Source organism: Macaca fascicularis, chromosome 3, assembly GCF_037993035.2.
Source record: "Macaca fascicularis isolate 582-1 chromosome 3, T2T-MFA8v1.1".
NCBI lineage: Eukaryota > Metazoa > Chordata > Mammalia > Primates > Cercopithecidae > Macaca > Macaca fascicularis.
The window spans coordinates 188,761,934-188,774,982 of record NC_088377.1 but is presented as its reverse complement, the minus strand read 5'-3'; the positions used below and the strand labels follow the sequence as shown (position 1 = coordinate 188,774,982).

Sequence of the window (13,049 nt, the reverse complement as noted above, 5' to 3'; positions counted from 1 at the left end):
ATAGTAAAAGGTACATGAATGTTCATAAAGAGAAAATATACCAGATACCATCGTGTTTTTAAAATAAACATTCTTTGTTTTCGAATATAAATTATTCACTTAAAAGAACAGCAATTTCTCTATTAAAATAAACTAGCATTGGTAAGGAATAGATTTTGCTTTTCCAATCTCAACCAACTTTCTCCTTCACCTATGCCTTGCTCTCTCAGCAACTTTCCAATTCAACTTGGAAAGTTGAATTTTCTTATTCAATCAGCACGCACTGCAACCAAGTAAGTTTCTTGAAGACCTGAATTAGAACCTAATCCTGAGAATGTAACACCCCCAAAACCAAACCAAACTCCACATTAGCTTTGGAAATGGCAATCGAAGTTTCAGGAACAAATGTCAAATAGGCTTCACTGACCTGAGGAAATATCGATTTGACTCATCTTGGTCTGTGTGATGTTGATGTGAACACCCACTTTGCTTTCAGTGAGGTCAATCTCCACATTGCCCAAATTATCCGCAAAGTGACTGAAGACCAGGAGACCGTTGGGGTTCCATGTCCTAAACTGGAAACTGACTGAGAACAGGTCCTGGTTAAGCCGTCCGGGTACCTCCAGGTAACTTGTAGCATTGAAAAAGACAGGCACTGTATAGGGTTCCACACAAGAGAAGCTCAAATTTCCCTGTAAAATAGAAAGACAGGCTCTGAGGAAAACACAGAATGAAATAAACATCCATGTAAGACCATTGATGAAGGTATAGTTCTACAAGTTTTGAAGCACAGCCCGAGCCTAAGTGAAATTCACATGCAGCAGCAGTGCATAGATTCAGTGACTGGATGCACCACCATGGATCTACTTGGAGTGTAAGACCTACTATTGAGCAGCAGTTGGCTGTCTATAACAAGCAGCTTCCACCATGGGATTGACAGCCAGACAGCCTGCTGTGATAGGCTGACGATGAGTTGTAAAGTGTGTATATGTGTTGTGGGTGTGAGTGTGAATCACGAGACTTTCTGAAGATAGCAAAGCTGCTGCTGGCCAAACAAGTCAGGTAGAGAGATGCTATGCCCTATTCTGGGCGGTAAATGCTGACATTAATTAACATAGTACTCTGGTCTCAGTGGGGACTATGGTCATATGTTTGTAATTTATGAAACTGATATTTTAGGGAAAATATTTTTGGATTGTTATCTATATACCTTGTATGTACATATATACATAGATAGATATTAAGTTTTCAGCATTAATGTAATTGTGGTTATTGGAGATTATTTTATTATCCAACTCAAAATTCCATTTAAATTCCCATGAAATGTGCTTATATTACAATGCATTAATTCCTGTGGAACTAGCAGTATAAATCAGCTAAATGGAAACAAATCTTGCAATAATTCAGGCTTTCCCCTTCTCTTCTATAACCTCCTTCTTGGTATAAACAAACAAACAAACAAAAAACAAAAAAAGCTTTATCATTCAGTTACACTAAATTTTATATTTCAGTGCCTAACTACATTCCCTTTACAGATCTAAAAATCTGTATTTGCTTCTAACTTCTTTTATCCTATCATAATATTTTAAGGAATGTAATTGGATGATATTTTCATTGTCTCTCTCTCTCTCTCTCTCTCTCTCTCTCCCCCCCATATATATATATATATATATGTATTTTTTTAACAACACCTCATATATATATATATATATATATATATATATATATATATATACACACACCAGATGCTGATGTCTTCCATTTTAGCACATTAACCATTAAATCTAAGGCAGGCTGTCTCTCTGAATTAATATTCAAATTAAATTTGCTCTGTACGTTCACAGATGATTATTTTTAAATGCTTGCTTTTACTGATGAAAAGAACTGCCTATGCATAATAACTGAGATTTTATAACTGACCACATACTTCTTTTGAGGGGATTGTCTCCCTAGCAAAATTAAAGATCCTGCCAGAGTAATGGTGCTGACTCTGGAGTCAGTGCATAATGAGGGAATGAGTGTGCTTGGGAGAAGAGGAGGTAGAATGAGCGCTGAGTCAGTTTCATTGAAATATCAGCACCCAACATCTTTGAAAGTAAATTTCTTATATAAACACTTGCCTTTGTAGGGTTGCTTGCAAAATGTCCTATTCGTCTCTATCCCATCTAAGATTTTCTGTATTGTTAAAATAAAATGTAATTATAGAGCATAATCAAACTCACATATTGTGAATTCATAATCTTTTTTTATTCTTTTATTTTTGGGGGGACAGAGTCTCAGTCTGTTGCCCAGGCTGGAGTGTAGTAGTTCAATCATGGCTCACTGCAGCCTAAAAGTTCTGGGCTCAAGTGATCCTCCGACCTCAGCTTCTCAAGTAGCTGGGGCCACATGCATGCACCACCATGCCCAGCTAATTTTTAATTCAATTTAATTTATTTTTTGAATTTTAATTTTCTTAACTTGTTGTAGAGACATGGTCTCACTATGTTGCCCAGGCTGGTCTCAAACTCCCGGACTCCAGTGATCCTCCTGCCTTGGCTTCCCAAAGTGTTGGGATTACAGGAGCAACCCACCATGCCCGGCTATAAATCTGTAATTTATATCTCCTACTCATAAAATAAAATAAAAGCTATTTTTCTCATAAAATGAGGTTTTTTTCCATGTTAAACCTCAATGTTTTCATCTACAAAATGTTTGTATCCTTCTTGTAGTATTGTTCTCAGATCATCCTAAATGTAAAATATAACTTGCCTAGCACACTACCTGTTGCCTATAAATGGAGCTATTATCATTTTTCCATGTAGTCAATATACTTTATGAGAAAATTTAATCAAAGTTCAAGTTTTAATTTCTAGTATAAATTTATGATTACTTTAAGGAAATTATTTATTAAATAATCATTTGCCTTAAGTTATTGTTTTAAACTTTCTCATATCCAACCCAAACTGTTTATTTGTTCAGGGATTTTCACTTGTCAAGTCATTTGATGAAACCCTAGGCTCAAATCTGAGGCAATGAGACCATCAGAGCTCTTTTAGAGCGGAGTACAAACACTCATGACATTATTCTACTTCTAGTGCATAATATCTTCTTATTGTATGGGTCTCTGGAATTCTAGGCTCTCCCAAATAGGCTCTCTGGGCTAAAGCAGCTCCTGGTCTTGCAGAGCCATAGGGAACTCTCATACTAAAATTGTAAACTAAGTATCTTTTAGGGATGTTGAGTAGTGTCGTTCGGAGGCAGGTGTGCTGGGGCTTTCTTTGACTTTTGCTCTCCTTCCAAAATCTAATGAAACCTGGTACCAACTCACATAAGAGGCAGACAAAAATCACAGTGAACTTCTGTGGCACAACTTTTGCTATGCAGTGGAAATCAAGCTTTATTTAATTGTATAATATGTAGTCTGGTTAGAGATTTGTTAAAAAAGGTATTTATTTACATATTCGAACAAATCATCTTTGGAAGCACAGGAGTAAATATAATAAAGTCCCTGATTAAAAAACTTTAAAAATATTAAATTAAACCATAAGCAAGTAACTTAGAGCATATGTGATGAGATATTTGAAAACATGATGCTGCCGGTTTAAGGGCTGCTAACTGCTGGGATGAAGCATGTGCTGAAGTGTATCTGTTCTCCTGCCACAAGTCATCCAGAAATATTGAGTCTAACGTTCTGTGCTCCATGGGAATAAAACCTACCATCTACTAAGGGCTCCTCCCATTTTCTATTCTCAAAGAATAGCAAGTATCTACACTATTTCTGAAAACTCCAATGTTTGTTTTACATCATTGTGCCCAAACATAAATATGATGAAAAATGTCATGATTTTGTTGTTGTTCAATACTCCAAAAAACAAAAAAAGTTACTTGATTTTTTATAGACCAATATTTTGAGGATGAAAATTCTTACCACATTTGAGGGCTCTAATTTCTTCCTTCTGGCAAGATCAGTAATGTTGATGCCGTTGTAGTTGATGCTTTCCATGCAGCCTTTGAAATTCTTTCTACCGCTGGAACTGGGCTTGCCAGAAAAAGGGATGCCTCCAAAGGTTATCTTTGAGAAAAAGAAATTAAATGTAAACATCCACATTGTGTTGTGATAAACTAGACAAAACTATGAATACAGTCAAGGTCAAGTAGCTATACCCCAATCAAAATATACAAATATTATAGCATTCTGCCTCCAAAATCCATGGCATATTAAATTACGTTGTTGATGAAGTGTCTAATGGAGTCATTCGTTCTAATAATTAGATTATAACTTGAACAAAAAAATAGTAATGATCCTTTGCAATTTTGCTGCCCCAGAGGCATTTTATAACTTTTCTTGAGAATATTTAAAAGATTTTTTATTCAGCAAACTTCTTTTATCAAATAATATTAGAAATATATTTTTATGTTTATCATTCAAAGACATACTATCAATAAATGCCTCCAGTAAGCATGAGATAATCAGCACTAATTTAATAAGCTGATAAAACTGCAGCCCAAAGCAAGGGATATTGTATTTACCCTATGCAGACTTGTAGTCTAATGATCATTATTGTCAAAAATTCATTAGATTTATTTTGGATGTAGAAAATAGTTCAAAAAACATCATTACAATATTGATTAGGGACCACTTAGGATTTGGGAACTCAAAGGTGAACAGTGTGTGCTTAAAGATATTATAGGTTTTTTAAATCCTAAGAAATAAGACAGTACTACTTACTGTGTTCCTCTGTCTGCTACTGCTTATAGAAAGAAAATATCTATTTCTTACATATTTTTGATCAATACATATTATAGCATTAAATCTACATGACACAAAATTGCATTTAGTATTTGCATGGTGAAGGATGATATTCACTATGAATAGTAAGTTAGTAGTAAATGAAGCCAACTGCTAAATATAATATCAAGATATACGATACTTGTAATACATATCTTTTAAATTATCATACAGAATTACCATTATCTATTTTTTTTTTTTTGATTATCAGCTTCATTAAAATGCTGGAAAATATTCTGTGGTCCAACCACTTCATTTTCAATGAGAATATACAACTATAAAGAATCAATGACAGCCTAACATCCTATCATTGGTTACATTAGGGATTGGGGTTAGAACTCACTAAATTGTTAGGAATCTGTTAACTTGAGCCTGTGGTGCTTTTCCAGAGCACGTTTGATGGGGTGAAATGAAAGCAATGAAAATGAAACAATGAAGTGAAGACATTTTTAAAAATTGGGACTTCGTATTCAAAGCATCAGTCAAAGAGTCTGTGTTCTGGAAGGGTCCATAAACAAATTAGGTTCTATTATTTAGTGTTATGGCATCTTAAATGCTGAATTAGTTTTAGAGGGGGAAACACAAATTATGGTTTATGACGTGATGGTAAAAATAAACAAAGGCCTCATTTAAAATAAATTATTATTAATGGTTAGCTGAATATGTATTATTTGCCACAGAGTTCACGTATAAGAAGGTAAAAGGAAAATTGAGAAAAAATGTATCCCAAAGAATCAGAAAACTACAAAGAAGAAATAGAGAGTAATCTAAAGTAGAATTATTGGGGAAATGTTTTCAACTTGCACTGAAATGAACATATTAGGTACCACCTAAGTGTACCTAGCACCAAAGGCAATCATTTTTGATACTAAAATGGAGTACTATGTCTTCTGTTTACAATCTTTTTCATCAATTTTTCCCCAACTGACAGTAATAATGTCATCAGTGTATAATATTATTAAACACATATTCCTCTGTGTGCATATTTCTTTAATTTGAACCTTTCACTTTCTTCAGGGGATTCAAATTATCCTTACAGTTTCTCTGCTTTCAGCAACTCTAGGCACCAGTCCAACTCATCAAGGTGCTCTGGAAAAGGAATGCAGGCTCAAGTTAAAAGATCCTAACAAGTAGTAAGTTCCGACCCCAATTCCTAAGGTAATTAATGATAGGATATTAGGTTGTCATTTATTCTTTCTAGTTATAGATTCTCACTGGTGGGCCGGGCACGGCGGCTCACGCCTGTAATCCCAGCACTTTGGGAGGCCGAGGCGGGTGGATCACCTGAGATCAGGAGTTCGAGACCAGCCTGATCAACATGGAGAAACCCCATCTCTACTAAAAATACAAAAGTAGCTGGGCTTGGTGGCACGTGCCTGTAACCCTAGCTACTTGAGAGGCTGAGACAGGAGAATAGCTTGAACCTGGGAGGCGGAGATTGTGGTGAGCTGAGATCATGCCATTGCACTCCAGCCTGGGCATACAGAGAGACTCCGTCTCAAAACAAACAAACAAAAATACAAAAAAAATTCTCATTGGTAAAGTAAACTGGTTGGACCACAGAGTATTTTCTGACATTTTAATGAAGCTGATAGTAACAAATATTGTTGCAGTTGTCCGATTAATATTCAATTATTGCTGTGGCTCATATGATACAGTTATCAATGCTCTTGCCACTCACTAACCTTGCCTCTAAAGAAATAACTGCATTAACTATTTTGTTAGCTTTCAAGTGTTCACAAAGTGTGGCAGGGACTATCAGATACCTCTACGGATCCTTTCTTCCCACCCTCATTAGGGAAAAAACAATGCTTTTCAGCTGGGCACATTGCTCCCAGTCAGTATAATAAATTATCAACTTATTTGAAGCCAATTTTGGTCTCATGATATTTTAGTGCAAGGGCTGTATGTGATTTTAAGAACTGTCATTAAGAGGGGGAGGGCAGCCGGGCGCGGTGGCTCACGCCTGTAATCCCACCACTTTGGGAGGCCGAGACGGGCGGATCACGAGGTCAGGAGATCAAGACCATCTTGGCTAACACGGTGAAACCCCGTCTCTACTAAAAATACAAAAAACTAGCCGGGCGAGGTGGCGGGCGCCTGTAGTCCCAGCTACTTGGGAGGCTGAGGCAGGAGAATGGCGTAAACCTGAGAGGCGGAGCTTGCAGTGAGCTGAGATCCGGGCACTGCACTCCAGCCTGGGCGACAGAGCGAGACTCCGTCTCAAAAAAAAAAAAGGGGGGGAGGGCACAGTCTTGCTTCTCTTCCTTCTTGCTAGCTGAAGTGCAAAGTGAAATGTTAGCAGTGGTCTTGGAGTGATTTGCAACAGGGATAGAGGAAGAGCAGGATGAAAAAGGACTGTGATCTTGAAGATTGTGGAGGGGCCATTTGAACCTAGAGCCATCTGCCTCCAGTATTCTTTTACATAAAGCAGAATAAATGTGCATCCATTAAACGTAGCCTATGTAATCTTAACTCACATATATTTCTTTCTATTACTTCCTGTTGCCTCCTCACATAACCCTATGTGAAGAATGCGATTAAATTCATTTCATCAAAGGGGAATATGAATTGTCCACTGTCACACAACCATTAAAGGGCAGAAACAGATTCCAACTCGGGCTTCTCCTCTGATTGATTTTCTTCCTGGCCAGTCTGTGGTTCTGCAATGGTCAAGAGAGACTCATTCCTCTACTTCCCTAGCAGAGCTGTATTGCGAAAGATAACGGCATAATATCCACAGTGGGTGTGCTCTGAAGAACAGAGAGAATCTAGGTCAAACACCATTTTGCTGCTCTGCCCTTTGTTTTTTATTGGCTCTGCTGAGGAAAAATGAAGTGAAGTGTACCTGTGTACCACCACACCAGTCTCGGGCCACCCTGTAGCTAGCAGACTGATTGCAGGTGACGATTGGCTCACTTCTGCAGTGTACGCAGCTTCAAGAGGAGGGGATGAGACAAACTCTTAGGACTAGGTCACAAAAAACGTCCACATAGGCTGGGCGCGGTGACTTAAGCCTCTAATCCCAGCATTTTGGGAGGCCGAGGTGGGCAGATCACCGGGCCAAGAGATTGAGACCATCCTGTCCAACATAGTGAAACCCCGTCTCCACTAAAAATACAAAAATTAGGGCCAGGCGCAGTGGCTCACGCCTGTAATCCCAGCACTTTGGGAGGCCGAAGCGGGCGGATCACGAGGTCAGGAGATTGAGACCATCCTGGCTACCACGGTGAAACCCCGTCTCTACTAAAAATACAAAATATCAGCCAGGCGCAGGTGGCAGGCACCTGTAGTCCCGGCTACTCGGGAGGCTGAGCCAGAAGAATGACTTGAACCCAGGAGGCGGAGGTTGCAGTGAACCTGGATCACGCCATGACACTCCAGCCTGGTGATAGAGTGAGACTTCATCTCAAAAAAAAAAAAAAAAAAAAAAAAAAAAAAAAAAAAAAAAAAAAAAAAAAAAAAATTCCACATAGAGTTACATCGAAGGAGTGAACTTGTATTCCATCACTTCTTTCATGATGTTCATCTCCAGGAATTGTGGTCAATATATTTAACTTACGCTAGCAGTGCTGTGCTGAATCCGCCTCAGACTGGTTCACAAGAACCAACTGTTAAGCAGAGCTATTATTAAAACTTCCACTACATAAGCTATAAATTAAATAAATTACATGAAACACAACATTCATAACGATTCAGAATTTATCTCTACACTTTACTTTCATATAAGTTCTTGAGGTCATTTACATTTATTGCAACTATATGATGGAAATATCATATAATTGTGTGCTGTTTGGCACCTCTTCCCAATTCCCGGCTCAGTTCCATATATGGTAGCATGAAATCAACCATGGTGGGAAATTTGCCCCATGAAAATTAACAACTGCTATATATCAGGGCATTCCTCTGACCGTTCCTCCCTGGAAAGAACTGGTTGTTAAGCATCCACCAGCACACCCCTACCTTTGGGCCTCAATGCCTTTGTCGTTAGTGTACTCTGGAAGAATAAAGGCAGTATAATTTGGGGGAAGCAGGACATTGAGTCGTCAGGTTTTGTGAAGATAACAAGACCACCTTTGTCTTCCTTTAGGCCAAAGCCTTTAAATAGTTCAGTAATGAACATTATATAATTTGTATTATTTTAACTTTGAAGCTAATTTTCATGCAGTCTGTGAGGTTTGAGTGTAGTTAGTGTGTGGATATATCAAGGAGATAAGTGCAACAAAACTAGAGACTGACTCTACTCTAATATAGTCCCTGAGGTGTTTTTTTGTTGTTGTTTGTCTGTTTTTCGTTTTGTTTTGTTTTGTTTTTAAGATGGAGTTTCGCTCGTGTTGCCGAAGCTGGAATGCAATGGCATGATTTTGTCTCACTGAAACCTCCGCCTCCTGGGTTCAAGCGATTCTCCTGCCTCAGCCTCCCAAGTAGCTGGGATTACAGGCGCCCGCCACCATGCCCGGCTAATTTTTGTATTTTTAGTAGAGATGGGGGTTTCATCACATTGGCCAGGCTGGTCTTGAACTCCTGACCACAGGTGATCCACCCGCCTCAGCCTCCCAAAGTGCTGGGATTACAGGCGTGAGCCACCGTGCCTGGCCCAGTCCCTGAGGTTTTTTCTAAACAAATAAGCAAAGGGAGTCCCTTCCCATTAAGAGAAAAGTATAGCAATATAAAGGTAGGCACAGCCACTTTTACTACATTTCATGCCAATAATTGCGGTCTCTAAGGGGACAGTAATCTGACAGTAGCCAGAAATGTGAAGTCTACCCTGATTCTTTGTCAGTTAATTTAAATTTCTTACTAGTGATTTTGTCTAATAAGTAAGTCCTGGGTATTTTAGTCTATCTCTGCAGCTCTCAAACATGGCAGTGTATATAGATGGGCTTCAAGGTGTCCATGAAACTGCTGATCGAATATAGAAAGTGTTATGTGTGCATGAATATTCATAGACTTCATCACACACTCAACAAGGTTTATGACCCCAAATTTTTAATTTCGTTTTTTGAAAATTAGAATTATATTTCCTCATTCCAAATGTTTCAGAATTTTCACCTCTTCTATGGTACTTCAAAGTTTATCAACGGAGGATGAATAATTCATCTTTAAGATCTCTCATACATTGGGAGATAAGTCACATGATCCAAGATACATACTAACTTAGAGAAGATAGAAATTTCTGGGATTTTCACATACATTTTCTTTTAACAATCAGTTTGCTTTTAAGAGATTTTTTTGGGGGGAGGGATACAATATTTTCCAATAACCTTAAATTCATTTAATGTTAATAAAGTCTCCATCAGTGTTTATATAGCATATTCTATTCTTAATTTTTTATTTAGGCATATATATCATATATTCATATTGCAAAAAAATAGAAACTATTTAAACATAAAGAAAATAGAAAACACAGCTATCAATCCTGTGTTTTCCATTTATTTTATGATAAGCATATTCCATATTCTTTTTTTTTTTTTTTTTTTTTTTGAGATGGAGTCTCGCTCTGTCGCCCAGGCTGGAGTGCAGTGGCCGGATCTCAGCTCACTGCAAGCTCCACCTCTCGGGTTCACGCCGTTCTCCTGCCTCAGCCTCCTGAGGAGCTGGGACCACAGGCGCTCGCCACCTCGCTCGGCTAGTTTTTTGTACTTTTTTAGTAGAGACGGGGTTTCACCATGTCAGCCAGGATGGTCTCGATTTCCTGACCTCGTGATCCGCCCGTCTCGGCCTCCCAAAGTGCTGGGATTACAGGCTTGAGCCACCACGCCCAGCCGCATATTCCATATCATTAAAAAATTATACATAAATATACATTATACACACATATATACATGAATACACCCCCAATTTCAAAACTGGGGGCCAAGGAACATGAAGATGGTGCATAAAACTAATAGGGGTGCCATAGTATGTTTGAAATTTTTAAAGAAAACACAACAATATTTGACACCTTTTGGACATTGTGTGAAACTCTAGCTTAAAGTAGTTTACTGTTCCAGTATTAGATAATATGTCATTCCTTTTAATTATGTGCTTTTTGGATTTGGTCATTACTCTGATTTAGACAGAGTATCATGTAAGTTAAAAGTGGAACAGAAAATTAGGATGCCAGTGGCAAATCTGATCCCCACTCTGATAAACATACATAGCATTCATCCCATTAGTAATAATTGCTGTTGTTTAAGAATGAAATAAAAATCTACTTTCACTTTTATTTTATGTTTATTTCTCGAAATGGCTACCAAAGTCTCAGGACGTAAATTGTTAAGTTGTTTGGACCTAACGGCTCAGGACTGCTGAGGAAAAAAGTTCAAAGACACTAAGGGCTATGTGAACTAAGAAAGTGTGGAAACTTCCAGCTAAGTAATAGCATTGCATCCCTTTTATTTTACCATTCTGCTGCTTTTGTATGTCTAGTGTTATCCTTTTCTCCTAGGATGTATAATACTGTGACAAACATCTTTTTTTCTTTTTTCTTTTCTTTTTTCTTTTTTTTCTTTTTTTTTTTTTTTTTTTTTTTTTTTGAGGCGGAGTTTCACTCTGTTGCCCAGGCTGGAGTGCAGGGGCACATCTCGGCTCAGTGCCACCTCCACTTCCCGGGTTCAAGCAATTCTCCTGCCTCAGCCTCCTGAGTAGCAGGGATTACAGGCGCGTGCCACCACACCTGGCTAATTTTTGTATTTTTAGTAGAGACGGAGTTTCACCACGTTGGTCAGGCTGGTCTCGAACTCCTGACCCTGTGATCCACCCGCATCAGCCTCCCAAAGTGATGAGATTACAGGCATGAGCCACCGTGCCCAGCCGACAAACATCTTAAAGAGCTCACCTACATATATGATTAACAGTTTTAATGGATATTTTAAGGTTGAATTGCTCTCCAAATAATTTAAAAATATGATATACCTACTCTTAAGCTATGGGAATATATTTTTATTTATATAAACATGATCAATGATTATTTTTAATCTCTAATTATTGAGAAGATAATATATGTCTTTTTGTTCATAGACAATCGTTTTAAAATAGTATATATTTTACTTTATTGCTTTGTGATATTGACTCTGAGAAAACAGAGCTTGACAAAAGACCCATCTACAGTCATGTGTTTCTAAATGACTTAATATAAACCAGAAACTAGGATTTCTTATTCAATACTTTATAATAAATATTAGACAACCCTCTGTATATAATGTACTTCACATTCTCAAGAATTGATAACATGATTAACTATAAATGAAAGGATTACAAATTAAATTTATTCTGAATTTATTAAATGACCTAGATAGCACAGTCCCTCTCTTCAAATTATTACTTTAGTACTAAGATTTGTATAATATTTTGAGTATTCATGATTATAAATTTAGAAATAAAATGAAACAAATTAATTCGGTTTTTAAAATTGTCAGTGTCTTTTTGTTTAGAGAAGAAAATAAAAATGGTGTAAGTCGTAATATAGTTAACAATAATACAGTACAGTAGGAGAGTGACGCAGTTGCCCGACGTTTTATCACAATTTCTACGTCATCATGTGTACCTCGTAGTCCAAGTCCAGGTAGTCAAACTCTCCGTTGGTGCGGAAGTGCTGCATGCTCCTGTCCAGCGTGAGGTTAATGCTCCGCCCCTGGCGCTCAATGACCACGGAGTGCCAGTGGTGGTCATCCAGCAAACTTCCGGTCATCACTGATGTGTGGCCATATATGGGGCCAAGCTGGTTGCTTCCTGCGTACACAGGAGTGAAAAAGAAACAACGCAATGACACTCTGGCCAACACTGTGAAGCAGAAGGTCTTTCATTTACTGCCCCTAGAGGCTGACATTGCATCAAAGCTCTATCCATTTGAGTTAACCTGGGATACCAGTAAGTAATGACACTTAAAAATACTTTATGTTCAAAGTACATACAAGTTATTAAAGATGGAAAAAAAGTACTTTTTTAAAAAGGGGGAAAATGAGTGTTTTATGACTGTGCAATGAATTCTGCTAAATTTTGGTAGGTTTGTTATAAAGTCAGTGCCACGTGGGCTTTTACACAAGTCTGCTGGGTTCTGATGCTGGCTCCACTGTTAGCTTGGGGTCCAGGGCAAGTTGAGAATGCTTGGTCTCCATTTTCTCATATATACAATAGGGAAGATAATAGTACCTGCTTTGTAAGGTTGCTTGAGGATTAAATGAGTTACTATAGGCAAAGAATTTAATACACTTTCTGGCATATAGTGAACATAACTGTTACCTGTTAATCTTTTATTACTGTTATAATTATTATTAAGATCACACAGCGTGACCATTTTTAATTTTTGTTGACTCCA

The 13,049-nt window shown here is 37.8% G+C and overlaps 1 protein-coding gene across 1 annotated transcript in view; it reads right to left on the bottom strand.

Annotated features, from left to right (window-relative positions):
• CNTNAP2 (contactin associated protein 2) overlaps window positions 1-13,049 on the bottom strand; it is a 2,262,889-nt gene that overhangs the window by 1,292,039 nt on the left and 957,801 nt on the right. The window contains exons 6-8 of the mRNA XM_015447321.4: window positions 12,279-12,463; window positions 3,890-4,033; window positions 407-671 (exon numbers count right to left, since the gene is read on the bottom strand). Coding sequence (XP_015302807.3) covers window positions 407-671; window positions 3,890-4,033; window positions 12,279-12,463 — 594 coding nt within the window. The remainder of the gene's footprint in view (window positions 1-406; window positions 672-3,889; window positions 4,034-12,278; window positions 12,464-13,049) is intronic.